Source organism: Podarcis melisellensis (genome assembly GCF_964234715.1).
Source record: "Podarcis melisellensis genome assembly, chromosome: Z".
NCBI classification, from domain to species: domain Eukaryota; kingdom Metazoa; phylum Chordata; class Lepidosauria; order Squamata; family Lacertidae; genus Podarcis; species Podarcis melisellensis.
In genome coordinates, this window is record NC_138547.1 from 9,807,246 (window position 1) to 9,824,021 (window position 16,776).

At 44.3% G+C, this 16,776-nt stretch overlaps 1 protein-coding gene across 11 annotated transcripts in view; it reads right to left on the reverse strand.

The window, feature by feature from the left end:
- Positions 1–16,776, reverse strand: part of KCNT1 (potassium sodium-activated channel subfamily T member 1) — a 214,884-nt gene that overhangs the window by 37,954 nt on the left and 160,154 nt on the right. For all 11 annotated transcript variants that reach the window (XM_081896321.1, XM_081896325.1, XM_081896324.1 and 8 more), the window contains 5 exons: positions 14,830–14,893; positions 13,628–13,736; positions 8,349–8,457; positions 4,351–4,500; positions 2,824–3,062 (listed from right to left, as the gene is read on the reverse strand). In XM_081896321.1, coding sequence (XP_081752447.1) covers positions 2,824–3,062; positions 4,351–4,500; positions 8,349–8,457; positions 13,628–13,736; positions 14,830–14,893 — 671 coding nt within the window. The remainder of the gene's footprint in view (positions 1–2,823; positions 3,063–4,350; positions 4,501–8,348; positions 8,458–13,627; positions 13,737–14,829; positions 14,894–16,776) is intronic.

Below are 16,776 nucleotides of genomic sequence, written 5' to 3' on the forward strand. Positions count from 1 at the left end.
TATGAATTATATATATATATATTACTGCTATCTGTATCCATATCCAGTGGCGGGTGGTGCCTTTTGAGGTTGGTTGGACAGAAGGCTGAGACACCAACAGTAGGTGGCACAGCATTCAAGACTCAAAGAGGAGGAAGCTGACAGGCAGAATTACCCCCTGGACCAGGTGCAAGTAGGAAGGTAGGCAGGTGGGGGCTGCCTGAGTTTGAGATTTGTCTTAATGAACCAAACTCCACTAAATGGCTGTATGCTAATTCCATAATCAGAAGCACCACACCTCTGGGTACCAGTTGCTGGGGTGAGAGCACTGTTGCACTCATGCCCTGCTTGTGTGCTTCCTATTAGGGTATCTGGTTGGCCACTGTGAGAACAGGATGCTAGACTAGGTGGGCCTTTGGCACTTCTTATGTTATTGTGAATCTGCTGCCCTCCCCACTCTTGAAAACTTTAATGTCAGACTCAGAAGTTCACAACATAGCCTTTGAATATTTGCTGGATAATCTGCAAACATTTGATATCTGCATCTGATAGTCAATGGCCATTTGTCTTCAGTATTTGATCTCAGGCAGATGAAACTGGATAGTCATCATACATTGCTGTGCAGTATTTGAATAAGAAAAAAACCTGTGAAAATCAGGGCACCAGTGATTTGTGTGTGGCCTGTTTTTATATGCCAAATAATGAAGCAAACTGGGGTGATTCAGGGCTTTCCCTGCCCCAAACGTTGAAGCACAATGCCAATAACCCCCATCCCCAAGATGGATCAGAGCACCCCACAAAGACTTGTGTCTATTCTGCACCATATAGTTCTGCACTTTCTGTATAGCTTTCCCCCCTTTTTTTTGGGGGGGGGGTCCTATGAGGCTTTGCTGCCTGTGACACAATGAAGAGACCTGAATTGTTCTTTGTTAAAGCAACATTGCTTTAAGCTGTTTTTAATATTGTGCTTTACCATTGTTACCTGTCCTGGGACCTTAGGGTGAAGGGTAATAAATTATAATAAAAGTAACAACAGCAGCAACAACAACAGAAAAATAAGGCAAGCCTCAAAATGGTACTGGAAAGTAGAAATTGATAAAATCAGAAAATGAAGAAGAAGAAGAGTTTCGATTTGATATCCCGCCTTTCACTCCCTTTAAGGAGTCTCAACGCGGCTAACATTCTCCTTTCCCTTCCTCCCCCACAACAAACACTCTGTGAGGTGAGGGGGGCTGAGAGACTTCAGAGAAGTGTGACTGGCCCAAGGTCACCCAGCAGCTGCATGTGGAGGAGCGGAGACACGAACCCGGTTCCCCAGATTACGAGACTACCGCTCTTAACCACTGCACCACACTGGCTCCCAATGCCCTTATAATATGCCCTTACAGAACTCTGCATGATTCTAGATTCAGTTAGGTAGCCTTGCTGGTCTGACGCTGTCAAAATAAATAAATAAAAAATAGTCCAGTAGACCCTTAGAGACCAACTCAGTTTGTTCTGGGTATAAGCTGTCGTGTAGTTATCTGAAGAAGTGCACATGCACACGAAAGCTTATACCCAGAACAAACTGAGTTGGTCTCTAAGGTGCTACTGGACAATTTTAGAACTCTGCATGGTGGAAGATGGGGATAAAACTAGACTTATCTGGTGCCCCCAACCGTTGGGCTCTTTGCCTTCTGCCCTGCCATCCCCAGTGGGCACCAGACAGCTCTGCTTTTATACTTTATGCTAACCATTGACTGATACAGTTATGCAACTAGGGCTTTTCTTTCCCTTCATCAACTGCCAGCTGAGTGCAGCCTCATTTTCGGAGAGATTAATCATTCTGACACTTATTTTTTTTGTACAAAACACCCCTCTAAGGAGAACCAAGTACAGCAGCGCAACACACAAGGCATGTAAATAGCACTTTGCAAATATATTGGCATTGTGCTGTGTGGGTAATAAACTGGAGCAGGAGATAAGACTGATGGAGGAAAAATGGGAACACAATTTGATTGGACGGAATTTTTGGCTGTGCCTTCGGATGGACAAGCTACTGCCTGCTTCTGCCCTTCCTGCTACTTCTGTCTGATGGCTCACATGCACTGTCTTGAGAATGAATATTGCCAGCTTTTCACTCCTCCTTCCAAGCTGCTAGCCCTCATGACAGGAGGAAAGGGTAGATGAGATAAGAAAACACAGAAAAAACTAATATGTCCTGATACTGTTTTTACAATAAAGGGCTGGATACAGATTTTGGAAGGAGGGGCAAGGGTTAATGCAAAAGGCCAAACTACACGTTTTCATGAATGCACAAGTCTGTAGGGTTCTGTGTTTCTAGAACCAGGGTTTCCAGCACAAACCAGTATTCTGTTTCATTGCAAACCTGGTAGACTTGAGACCTGTCCTTTAAGGGTGACAGGTAGGGTGCAGATCTGGCTTGCATGGGCTAAGGACCAACCCCTGTCCATCCAGTCGTATAGCAGTGTTAGGGAACTTTTTCAGCCTGGGGGGGCGTCACATTCCCTTCTGGGCAACCTTCTGAGGGCCACATACCAGAGGTGTGCAGGGCAAGAAGCAAAACCAGGCAGAAGAATGAATGTAAACAATAGACTAGTTTCTACACACACACCTCTCTCCATCCTCCATCCAGGCAAGCAAGAGGCATTATCAGAGTTTGACACATCCCAGCTGGACAAAAACACTCTCTGGATGCAAAGCAGGGCCAGTATGGCCTGAGGAGAATTCTGAGAGGTAGACAGAGACCTTGTGGGCTGCATTCAGCTGCCAGACCCGAGGTTTCCCACCTCTTCTATAGGGCTATCTTGCAATGCAACCTTGAAATGGGGCAGACTAACTCACCCATGCTGGCAATGATGCTATGGACTGGCAGCCTTGACGGCCCATCATAGACGCCTCTCCCTGCAAATCCTTTCTTCTTCTGCTTCTCCTCCTGCTTGAAGATGAAGGCTGAGTTCTCCTCCTTTGTGATGTTGATGTAGAAGCATGTGTCGGAGGCACTCAGGATGTGCCGTGGTCCTGGGTTTAGGAGGATGCTTTTATTCTCCTCCCTCTTCACACCCATCAAGCAGACTCCATACCTGAAAGGAGCACCAAAGAGGTCTTGGATAAAGCCAACGACAGGGGTCCCTTGAGTTACAAACGCCTGAGGTTACAAACGCTTCAGCTTACAAACTCTGCTAACCTTGAAGAGTTACCTCGAGTTGAGAACTTTGCCCAGGATGAGAATGGAAATCGTATGCCGGCAGTGCAGTGGCAGCGAGAGGCTCCATTAGCGAAAGCACGCCTCAGGTTAAGAACAGTTTCAGGTTAAGAATGGACCTCCGGAACGAATTAAGTTCGTAACTAGAGGTACCACTGTACTAGGCATGATCCAGTCCCAATCTGGAAGCCCAGGTTGGTGTGTATGGTTCTCCTCTTCCTCCTTCTTCTCCTATAACCAGTGGTGGAGGAAGGGGGGGGGGTCTGCCCCGTGTGCCATCTCTGAGGGGGTTGACAAGAAGGCACCCCGTGGGGGCTCACCCTGCCACCCCTGGGCGCGGTGGCGCAAGCCACTGCAGCCACGTACAAAGGATCCCTCTGCCGTTGCTGCCGCCATGAACAGAGTATCACACCGCCGTCCGAGATCCTAGTCCAACACTCTAACCACTGCATCACCTTTAAAGCAGCTTTGTAGGCATTCCTTGGCTGGAGAACTGCATTGCAATATTCGGAGGAGTGTGCATAGGGAAAGACAGTTGCGTTTCAGCTCTTGTGTTTTTTTGGAAACTGCAAATTAGGTAGGGCTGCATTTAAATCTGAGCTGAATAGATTTTCTCCCAGACCCCTACCTAGGTGAGAGACAGGGATGCCACAGGGTTAGATGCCATACCTAACCATATTTAGTGTGGGCATTTTCTAATTTTGTAATTTTATAGGCTTTCAAGTGATTTTTTAAAAAAAGAAATCACTTAATGTACTTTAACGGCATGCTAGCAGCCTTATACTCAGTGCAGTTCTGAAAGGCTCAGCCCACCATCTTGATTCAAAACAGAGTCCAGCTGTATCCAAACACACATGAAAGCCTCCTCCTTGATCTCAAGAACCATCATGCCAAAATTGCTTACGGTATCTTGAGAGGTGTCCAAAAGCATAGCAATAAATAAACAACACCCCCGAATATATAATAGATGACCTTTTGTATTAATACTTAGTTCCTCACTTTGGAAAGGGCTTTGTTCCTATGGAATCACAGAACTTCAAAGCTGGAAGGGAACTCCAAGGGTCATCAAGTGTAACCCCATGCAATGCAGCAATCCCAGCTAAATCCTGACCAGTGGAGTGTAAAATAAACCATATAATATCACATTGTCAGGCTTTTCCTCTCACTTTTTGTGGGCATGGAAGGATGCATAGGTGAAACTCTTCCCTTCATACTCCATGAAGAACTTGCTGTCGCCCATTCGGATGTGGTAGACCTCATTGCCAGAGCAGCGACCATACATCCTCTGCCACTGTTCTGGGGACTCCTGGCCCTCTCTGGAAACAGATCAGAGGAGGAGAAGAAGAAAAACACCTCTTAGTAACTGGATGGAGTTGGATCCAGAATCCATAGCATGCTCAGCATGCTTTATCTGTTTAGACAAAATAGTTTGCTTTGCCAAATGAGTAACAGAACGAATTGGGCAAGTGCAGATGAATGGCAAAACAAATGAGACCTTGAACAAAAATGAATGGGGGGGTAATGCAAGAATAGGGGGCTGTTTTTGGTCTGATGGCCTTCCAGGAAACTTCCAGGGGCCGGAAGCAAAAACAGGCAGAGCAATGAATGCAAACTTTACCTTTGTCTAGTAGGCTAGTTTCTACACACACACACACAGCTCTCTCAACCTTCCAACCAAGAGGCGCAATCAGAGTTCAAGGAACATTCTAGCCAGGCAGAAAAAGCTCAGGGGAGGTGTGAGGCACAGCAGTGAGAGGTGTGGCCCAGGGAGAGTCCTAGGGACCAGACAGAGGTCTCAGCCTGAGGTATCTTCAACCCTGATGTAACAAAATGGTCATGTTCTTGTATATCTTTATGGCTTCCAGGATAGGCACCAATGCAGAGAAGAAACTTCCTGGAAATTGTGCTGAAAGCCAAGCCGAATGCGAAGTGATGAAGACAATTGGTACAGCCACACTTGGCTAAAGACTGGTGGTATACTAGCTGGTGTTATCATTAGGCCAACCGGGCAGCCGCCTGAGGCACAGCCCTCATAACTGCACTGTACTGACCTTTGAAGGGCGCAGTTTTGTACAGATTAGTTTTTGCTTTATCTGTGCTGTGAACTTACAGCAATAGCTCGAGGGCTTCCAATGTCAATGCTGCCACAAGGAGTATTTCTCTTCACACCACAACAAAAAATCCTGGGTGTGTGCCTAATTCCTGTTTCTCAGAAGTAAGTCCTAGTCAATCCATCTCAGTGGCTGCTCCCAGACTTTGGAACTCCCTTCTTAGAGAAGCAAGACTGGCTCCTTTTCCTTCCACCTGCAGGTGAAGACTCTTTTATTTCTGCAGGGTATTGGGAACTGGCTGCTTTTAAGGAAAGGCTTTTAAGAGTGCTGTGCTGTTTTTATCTGTATTTTAATGGGTTTGTTTTTATATCCATTTAACTTTGCTATATTTTAAATCCTTTTTAAGCAACAGCTGTTATATATGTTGTTAGCTTTCTGCGTTTTATTCATGTTTGCTTTAATTTTAGTGAGCCATCTTGAGTCTTGGTTCTGGGAGAAAGGCGGGATATAAATAATAATAATAATAATAATAATAATAATAATAATAATAATGTTTCCATTGTTCTAAGCATCCTTCTCACACTTCAAGTGTCTGTGGCAAGTGGGGAACGCAGTTTCTCAAAGCTCAGACATATAAAAACTTGCATGCATTCAACAATGTAGCAAAAGAGACTGGTTGGCTTGGCAGCTATATCAATTAAACATGCCCAAGCATCAGCACTTGACCTGAAAGAATTGGTGACAAAATTTGTGAGGGAAAAATGCGTGCAAGGTGAGATTTTTGATGTGCGTGAAAATGAAACTTTTAAGATGCGTAAATTTTAACATCACAATTCACAAGATTATCCAAAACGATTTGTGCGCTAAAGTGTTTTCTTTTGTGTTTGAGCAAGATAAGATTGCTGTATTACTTGCAATTTAAAATAAATTTAGTGGTTTCAAATTTTGTGCTTTTCATATTTTCACCAAGACATTTTTTGTCTGTTTTTGACAACTGAAGTTAGCAACTTTTTTGCTGGGGTGAGGATGCAAGTAGTGAGCCTTGCCTAGGGCACAAAATAGCCTGGCCCTGGCCCTGGATGTACCATATTTTTTGCTCTATAAGACTCACTTTTCCCCTCCTAAAAAGTAAGGGGAAATGTGTGTGTGTCTTATGGAGCGAATGCAGGCTACGCAGCTATCCCAGAAGCCAGAACAGCAAGAGGGATTGCTGCTTTCACTGTGCAGCGATCCCTCTTGCTGTTCTGGCTTCTGAGAATCAGAATATTTTTTTTCTTGTTTTCCTCCTCCAAAAACTAGGTGCGTCTTGTGATCTGCTGCATCTTATAGAGCGAAAAATACGGTATATCCCTCTGTGCCATCCTGTAACAATTTGCTTTAGTTCTTCCTACCCTCAAAGCCTAGCCAGCCGAAAGTCCAGAACAGGGAAAGTAACTCAAGATGTCATCATTCATAATCGGCAACAAGATCAGTCACTAAACATGTTTTATCGAAGCTTGCAATGCATGCTTGGGAGAAATTGGCCCAGAGAGTCCATGAATCAAACATCCTTCCATTGAACGTGCAGCATGAATAAGGATGCGCTTCTCTCTCTCTCAATGCCAGCAAGCTTTAGGCTGATGGTGTGTCCTCCAGCAAATACTCTTTCCATTCCCAGCTATCACGCTCTGTGACAAAACACTGCTTCTTTCCACCTTTCCGTTTATAAAAGAGCTTGGTGGAACAATTCAGCATGGCATCATATCAATAAGAGCAGGCATCCCTAATCTTCAGCCCTCCAGATGTTTTAGACTACAACTCCCATCATCCCTGACCATTGGTCCTATTAGCTAGGGATCGTGGGATTTGTAGGCCAAAACATCTGGAGGGCCGCAGTTTGGGGATGCCTGAATAAGAAGCTTCATTCCCACTTGAAAATATAATGCCCCAGTTTCAAGGAAGGGGTGTAGTTCAGGGACAAATCACACACTTGACATGCAGAAAAGTCCCTGGTTTGAGCCACAGCATATTCTGGTAGGGCTGGTTGAAACCCTGGAGAGCTGAAGCGTGTCAGTGAAGAGGAAACTGATCTGGATAGATCAATGGGTCTTACTTGGCATAAGGCAGTCTCCTGGGTGAACTAGTCCTTTATTCAGCACCATGAGAACTGGAATCACACTTTGTTTTTAGAGGAAGGGCCATAGCCCAGTGGCAGAGCGGAAAGTCCCAGGTTTGATCTACAGAATCTCTAGGTAGGTCTGGACATTTCCCTTCCTGAGACCTGGACAGCTGCTGCCAGTCAGTGTAGACATCAGTGAGATAGGTGGACCAATGATCTGACTCAATATAAGGCAGCTTCCTGTGTTCCTAAAGGTTTTGGTTTGACCCCCAACATTTCTGGGTTGTATCATGCCTTCGTATTATATTGTATGTGTTAGCACGTGTATAGAATCATATATTTTTATGCATATTTACATCAGGGCTAGCTAAGTTGTGGCTCAGAGACTGTATCTGACTCCCATCCAACAATTTGTTGGTAGTGAAGAATTGTCTATTTTATTAAAAAGACAAAAACAAAACAGTGAGTTGACCTCCTTGTGGGAAGTGTTGGCGCTAATCTCCACTGCCATGATGGTTTGGGTGGAGATGTTCCAACCTTTCTGCTTCAACCCTGCCTATCAGACTTATTGGACACACCCACTTTCACTTTGACCACACCCTCTGCTATCATGGGGCACTCAGGAAGCTAGATAACAGCAAATGTGAAAAAAGTTAGCCATCTTTTTTCATCTCAAGATGGTGGGTCATTTGAAATCGATCCGCTAAGGAGGGAAATGGTTTAATACACATCTATTTGCAGCATTTGCTTTCAGGGCACAGAATGCAGATAATAATAATAATAATAATAATAATAATAATAATAATAATAATAATTTATTATTTTTACCCTGCCCATCTGGCTGAGTTTCCCCAGCCACTCTGGGCTGCTCCCAATCAAATGTTACAGCATTACAGCATTAAAATACAGCATTAAAAACAGATTCAAACCACTTCCTCCCTACCAGCCTTCCCTTGGTGAGAGTGCCCATCTATCTTCACCCTGCCTGACTCTTGCTGGTCATTCAATTACTTACTGTCCTCTGGATGTATGAACAAGGAGGGTTATGAGCGTTGAGGTAGCTGGGCAGACGCAGTTCAGAGCCAGCATGGCGTACTTACATTCCTCTTCACACACCACGTGATCTGAAATTAAGAGAGGCCTTCCCATTATTCCCAAAGCACAAGGATTTGAGGCACCAAACACAGTATGTTTCCCCTTCCTTCCCACGCAAGGGCCTCTTACCCGCCAAAGCCCCTGTTCTTTGTACTGCTGCATTTACAAGAAACCAGTGGAAATACTTGTTTTAAAACTCTTCAGACAGTTTACAAATCTTCAACAAAACAGGAGATTCCCTGTTGTGCTGCTGATTTACAGTGTCTGGCTAAAGCTATACAGTACAATCCATTTGCTGGGAATGTTTTTTTTTGGGGGGGTGGGGGGTCCACAGCATCTATATCCTTGAAATAATTTAGCAAAATGATTGCACCGAACTATATCTCCTTCATCCCTGAGGGTGAGTAACAGGTGCATCACATGCCCACGGATACAGAAGGCCTCATAAACCATGATCATGTGAGACTATGGGCAAAACAGGAATCTCCATTCACAAGAAGACCTGGAGCCTTTAATGTTGAGGTGGAGAATCTGTAACCCTCCAGATGTTGTTGGATTCCATGTATCATCATATTCCTCTATTGTTGTTGTTGTTGTCATTATCATCATAAACTCCACCACCACCTTCATTTAGATTTCCTGTCTGCCCTTCACCTTAAGGTATCAGGGTGGATTACAACAACAGCAATAAAAAAGTCTCTGGGTAGGGAACAGCTATGGGGCTGCCATAGAGAATGCCTTCATTTGAGCTGCCACCCCACTGAACTTCTGAAGGAGGTGGAGCAACGAAAAGGGCCCCCTCTTTTGATCTTAAGACTCCAGAAGTTATGTAAGGGGTGATTTTTCAGATATTTGGATCCTATGTCATTTAGGATCTTAAATATCAGAGTGAACACTATGACTGAATTCGTTAACAAAATATATACCGTATTTTTCGCTCTATAAGACGCACCAGACCACAAGACGCACCTAGTTTTTGGAGGAGGAAAACAAGAAAAAAAATATTCTGAATCTCAGAAGCCAGAACAGCAAGAGGGATCGCTGCACAGTGAAAGCAGCCTGCATTCGCTCCGTAAGACACACACACATTTCCCCTTACTTTTTAGGAGGGAAAAAGTGTGTCTTATAGAGCAAAAAATACGGTATGTGCCACTTGGTTGCAATAGAACTTCAAAGTGGAAACCAGTGCAGTTGTTCTAGAAAAGGGGTCTGTGATCTCTGGATGGAACACCAATCAGTAATCTGGCCACCGAGTTTTGGACCAGTCAAAAATTCCAAATCTTCTTCAAGGGCAGGCCCACACAGAGCACACAGCAACAATCCAGCCTGGAGGTTACCAGAGCATGAAGTACAGTGGCCAAGTCATCTCTGTCTAACAGCGGCTGAAGCAGTGGCTGGTAGCCACTGACAAACTTATCCTCCTTCGCCATGCTCCTTTTAGGCTGCTGGTTCCTCATTGGTTCTCTCTCTCTCTCCCCCTCCCAATTTCTCCCTGTCTTTCTTTGGCTAATATCAATGCAGAATAACTGGCTATTTCTTCTGAATGCAATTCTCCCCTGCCATTTCCAAGATACAGGAATGGGTCACAGCATGGGATTCAGCCTGTTAGCAACACCCTCCACATGGAGCCTAGAATCTAGTTGTTTGATGCCCTAGTTCCTTTTCAGATATTGATTACACACAGCCGAGAAAGTACATTATCTTTCTATTCCAGCCCACCCATGTTTCCAGATGATAGAAAGCAAACAAACAAACCCACCCAGAGAACAAGTGGAAAAGAGGATGAAATAAAGGGTGTGAGAGAGTAGGTGGGGGTGTTGTGGGGTGCTAAGAATTGGAAGCTGGCAAAGCAGGATGAATACCAGGGAGGAGAGAAGAGACAAAAAGGTAGAAGGAAGAACTAGTCTGGCATAGCAAAAGCCTTATCCAACCTGGTGCCCTCCAGATGTTTTGGACTACAGTACCCATCACACTTGACCAATGGCCATTCCGGCTGAGACTGATGGGAAATGTAGTGCAGAAAAGTTCATTTTAAAGCTAAAGAATAATCAGAAGTGGCAGACAGTAAGAGAAAGGACAAATATGTAAATTTAATTTTCTTTCCATTTTGTTTTTCAATCTTGCATTAAGTTCTCCACATTCTGTTTCAGTTTTTTTCCATAATCTTATATTTATGGCATTGAATGAATTGTCAAGATTGTCAGCTATCTGTGAGATAGTCTTCTAGAATAGAATAGAATAGAATAGAATAGAATAGAATAGAACAGAACAGAACAGAACAGAATAGAATTTATTATTTATACCCCGTCCATCTGGTTGGGTTTCCCTGGCCACTCTGGGCGACTTCCAACAAAGTATTAAAATACAGTAGTCTGTTAAACATTAAAAGCTTCCCTAAAGAGGGCTGCCTTCAGATGTCTTCTAAAAATCTGGTAGTTGTTCTTCTCTTTGACATCTGGTGGGAGGGCGTTCCACAGGGCGGGTGCCACTACCGAGAAGGCCCTCTGCCTGGATCCCTGTAACTTGGCTTCTTGCAGTGAAGGAACTGCCAGAAGGCCCTCGGTGCTGGACCTCAGTGTCTGGGCAGAACGAGGGGGGTGGAGACGCTCCTTCAGCATAAATAAGAATGAGTAGTGGAGGTCTAACATTTAACAGCACATCTGTTTACATAGTTGATATACATGGGCCATGCCTTGTCAAAAAGACCATGTTTAGTTTGCCCTTTAGCAACCCTTCTGTATTACGTTAGACGCTTGAAGGAATCAGATTCCAGCTCTTCCCTTGCCATCTCATCAGAGGTGAGGGGCAGTGGTGAACAGCATTGCAGCATTAAGGTAAAGGTAAAGGACCCCTGGATGGTTAAGTCCAGTCAAAGGCGACTATGGGGTGTGGTGCTCAGCTCACTTCAGACCGAGGGAGCTGGCGTTTGTCCACAGACAGCTTTCCAGGTCATGGGGCCAGCATGACTAACCCGCTACTGGCGCAATGGGACACCATGACAATGGCCAGAGCACACGAAAACGGCGTTTACCTTCCCACCGCAGTGGTACCTATTTATCTAATCGTGTTGGTATGCTTTCAAACTGCTAGGTTGGCAGGAGCTGGGACAGAGCAACGGGAGCTCACCACTGTCGCATGGATTTGAACCGCCGACCTTCAAATTGGCAAGCCCAAGAGGCTCAGTGGTTTAGACCACAGCACCACCCAAGTCCCACATCTTTACCTATTGCAGCATTATATATAAGGGGTGGATGTAGTTTGGCATCTATTGACATAAGGGTTTTCCCCCCTCATGCGACTGACATAAGCATGTAACTCAACAGGTTTCATTGGAATCAATCCATGCTATCTTTCTACAAAATTAAGAAAAAAATCTAAATAACTGAAACAATATTATATTCACACTTAGTTCTATTGTTTTCTATCTGTTTTGGATATAGTTCTTAAATAACCTTTTTCTATGCTCCTTTTCTATGGTTTTTTTTAAACTAGGTGGGTGTTTTTTTGTAATTGAGACTGTATGTGAAATATTTTATATGATGGATTATGTGTTTGGGTTTTTTGTAAAGAGGTAAGGATCCTCCCCCTCACTCTTTTTTGTTTTTCTGTGTAGTTTAAAACTAATAAACATAGTTTTTAAAATTAAAAATATCCTCATGCAAATTTGGTGTAGTATAAGGTCCGTATAGTTAAAGCCATGGTTTTCCCAGTAGTGATGTATGGAAGTGAGAGCTGGACCATAAAGAAGGTTGATCGCCGAAGAATTGATGCTTTTGAATTATGGTGCTGGAGGAGACTCTTGAGAGTCCCATGGACTGCAAGAAGATCAAACCCATCCATTCTGAAAGAAATCAGCCTGGAGTGCTCACTGGAAGGACAGATCCTGAAGCTGAGACTCCAATACTTTGGCCACCTCATGAGAAGAGAAGACTCCCTGGAAAAGACCCTGATGTTGGGAAAGATGGAGGGCACAAGGAGAAGGGAATGACAGAGGACGAGATGGTTGGGCAGTGTTCTCAAAGCTACAAACATGATTTTGACCAAACTGCGGGAGGCAGAGGAAGGCAGGAGAGCCTGGCGTGCTCTGGTCCATGGGGTCACAAAGAGTCGGACACGACTAGACGACTAAACAACAACAAAGTCATATAACGACAGAGAAGAACATGACGGTCAATCTAGTCCAGCATCCTGTTCTCGCAGCCCTATGCCTCACTCAGAAACTTGGAAGCAGGACCTACGCTCAACTCCCCTCCTTTGGTTTCCAGCAAATGGTATTCATGAGCATTACTTTCTCTGACCCAGAAGGCAGAGCATAGCCATCATGACTAGTAGTCATTGATAACCTTGTCTTCCACAAAGGCATCTAATCCTCTTTTAAAGCTATCCAAGTTGGTGGCCATCACTGCCTCCTGTGGGACCTCCATAGTTGTCTGTTGTCTCTCCCGAATCTTATATAATAATAATAATAATTTATTATTTATACCCCGCCCATCTGGCTGAGTTTCCCCAGCCACTCTGGGCGGCTCCCAATCAAGTGTTAAAAACAGTACAGCATGAAATATTAAAAACTTCCCTAAACAGGGCTGCCTTCAGATGTCTTTTAAAGATAGGATAGCTGCTTATTTCCTTCACATCTGAAGGGAGGGCGTTCCACAGGGCGGGTGCCACCAATGAGAAGGCCCTCGGCCTGGTTCCCCGTAACCTGGCTTCTCACAGCGAGGGAACCACCAGAAGGCCCTCGGCGCTGGACCTCAGTGTCTGGGCTGAACGATGGGGGTGGAGACGCTCCTTCAGGTATACAGGACCGAGGCCGTTTAGGGCTTTCAAGGCCAGCACCAACACTTTGAATTGTGCTCGGAAACGTACTGGGAGCCAATGCAGATCTCTCAGGACCAGTGTTATATGGTCCCGGTGGCCACTCCCAGTTACCAGTCAACTGCCGCCTTCTGGATTAATTGCAGTTTCCGGGCCACCTTCAAAGGTAGCCCCACGTAGAGTGCATTGCAGTAGTCCAAGCGGGACTTCCATCATTCATTCATTCCGTGAGTTCTAGTATTATGAGAGGCAGACAAAAACTTTTCTCTACCCAACTACTCCACGCCATGCATTAGTTTATGAACTTCTATCATGTCACTTCTCATGTGCTTTATCTCTAAAGTAAAATGAAACAAGAAGAAACAGGACAGTGGGGAACCCTACCAGCAAATTTTACATGAAACTTATTCTCTGGCTTCAAAATCTGAACATAGAGAGGACAATTTGGAGCAAAGTCCTTCACTGCCCAGGCCCTCAGGATAGTCTGATGATCCTACAGAAAGAGAGAAAAACAATAATCAGAAGACTTCCTTGCATTTATTTTCTGCACTGGACAAATTGTATTGTGTGAGTTTCGCTTCTAAAACTGCAGGGTATACATATGCTTGAATCGCGCAAGAATTACAAAGCTTTGAAATGTGGCTTTTCCTACTGAACGCGAAATTTCAAAACTGAAATCCAAAATGTGAATCTCAGCATTTGGAACTGTACAGCATAATCCTATACATGTCTACTCAGAAGTCAGCCCCACTGAGTTAATTGAGGCTTACTCCCAAATAAGCAGGTGAAGGATTGTAGATGTCTTGGCCAGAAAAACACCTAGTTTCCTTGGCTGTTTGACTTTGGCAGGCATCCCAGATGAAATCTTATCCAGAGCTGTCAGTGTCACATGCTATACACCAAATGCAATCAAACCCCAAATAACACCACACAAATACAATTAAAAAACAAAACATAAAAGAGAACAAAAAACAAACCACTTTGCCTATTGACAACTGCAATTCCTAGCTTAAAAGAAGTGCTTTGTTTAAAAGTTCTTCCACATTTTTTGATCATTCTCCTCTGAAAAGAAATTGTAAGAAATTATCAAGGAGTGACAGGTGGGTGTAGCTTTGACAGCTCATTTCCTGCAGGTGAAGCACAGCCACCAGGAGTGGACCCTCCACTCACCTAGGCTCTGTCCTGCTGGGTTCTGCTTTGTCTATTCTACGGGTCAACTATGACAACTGGATGTGATCCAGGGGTCCCCTGATGTCATCATAAGGATAACAGATGATAGACAGGTAGACGGCCCCACTCACATGTCAAAGTACGCCCCCAGGGGTTGGGTTGAGGGGTCAAATTTCTGGCCCAAGAGACCAAAATAGTTCCCCACCCCCGGTGTAGAGAATAGTTCCGGTTTGGGGAGGCTATTGGGAAAGACTATTCCCAATCTCAAAACCGTCAGGTGAGAATTGCAAGAGCAAATGCTCTTCAGCTCTCCTTTGTTTGTCCAGGTATACAAAGCCCATTTTCCCCAACAGAAACTGCTTCATCAGGAAGAGTGTTAAGCCTTGAAACAGCCAAGCTGATTGTCCAGGACTTACAGCAGCTGTGCGGTCCACCTCATTTCGGCTGCTCAGAATGAAACAAGCTTCACCATTGTCCATCCTGAAAGCATAAAAGATTCTGTCAATCAGACCCAACAGGAGGTCAAATTCCAGATAAAAGCAGGAGAGCAGAGTCTGTGTCTCAAAGTCCTTTATCCGCAAAGCCTTTGGCTTAACCTTTTAATCCCCATCCAGATAGCAACAAAATCCAAATATTTGGGTAACTTCCTTTGATCACTTTTGTTGAGCTTAAATCTCCCCACATCCTTCTGTTCTCTCCCCACACCCCCACACCAAATTGGGATGTCTACATGCATGTACAAAACGCCGGATGCAACCCACCAAATAGGATGTATTTCAGGATTACACAGTCTAGTAAGTGCTATGTACATTGATGGCAAGGTACAAATAGTGGGTTGTATCCCATGTTAGAGTAGATTCATTGGAACTAATGGGCATGACCAGTGCTTTTTTCCTAAAAAAAATATGTTTAGGGGTACTCCCATTTTGACTCAAAAAAATTGATCATTTTATAGTTCAAATCAGGAAAAATAAATACAGTGAATGGACAAAAGAACAAAGATTCACAAAATGTTTAGGGGTATACGTACCCCTGCATACCCCCAGAAAAAAGCACTGGGCATGACTAACTGTGACTCATTAATTTAAATGGGTGTACTCCAAGTAGACCTTAGTTGGATACAACTTTGTCTCTCTCTCTCTCTCTCTCTCTCTCTCTCTCTCTCTCACACACACACACACACACACACACACACACATATCTTTACCCAGGTAGCAAAAGTTGAATCCAATTAAATTTTACTCAGAATATGCACATGTTTATAAATTTCAATATTAGTAGTACATAAGAACATCAGAGGAGCCCTGCTGGATCAGGCCAATGGCCCATTTAGTCCAGCATTCTGTTCTCACTGTGGCCAACAAGATGCCTGTGGGAAACCTGCAAGCATGAGCCCTCTTTCCACTTGTGATCCTCAACAACACATATACTGAAGCATCACAGCCTCCAGGTGTGCAGGCAGAGCACAGCCATCATGGCTAGTAGCTATCAATAGCCTTATCCTCCATGAATTAATCTACAGGTGAAACTCGAAAAATTAATTTATTTCAGTAATTCAACTTAAAAGGTGAAACTAATATATGAGATAGACCAGTGTTTCCCAACCTTTTTTGGCCAAAGGCACACTTGTTTCATGAAAAAAATCTCGAGGCACACCACCATTAGAAAATGTTTAAAAAATTAACTCTGTGCCTATATTGACTATATATAAAGTAACTCTCTTTAATAGGAATCAAATAAACACAAAGAAAGTATTTTATAATTACTTTATTATGAAATAGTAAGTAAACAGAAATATGAAAAATTATAAAATACTTTATTCAGTGCGCAACCTGGGCCTGTTTGGCTGAACACAAAGCTGATATTCTGGCTGGAATCGAAGAAAGACACACACGTAGCTCTTCGTCAACAGCTCTCAGTCTCTCTCTGTATTTAGTTTTTATAGCAAATGAAGGAAGAGTAAGCAGGCTGGGGTGGGTTAAGTAAGGGCTGAAAGTGCCTAGATGAAGTGGGGGAAGCTAGAGAGGAGGTACATTCTGACGTTTGAGGATAGACTAGGTTCTTTATGTGAATGATAGGTGAGTTATTTGACAGATCGAACTGAGAGCAAGGTGTGGCTTGTGTAGCTGGGGTGGACATGAATGTTTGGGGTGCAAACCCCAGGCCGGCCAGGTCCAAGGGGGGGCAGGGAGAGACGGGCCTGCCTGCCCCTGCCTGCGCTGTGGTGTGTTTTGCCCCGACGGACGGACGGACCGACCTGCCAGCTGTCTCCGCAGTAGCAGCGCGGACTGGAGCTCCGTCATTCTCCCCGCCGGTGCCCGGGGAGGGGAGTGTGGGGCGGCTGCTGTGGAAGCGACGGCGTG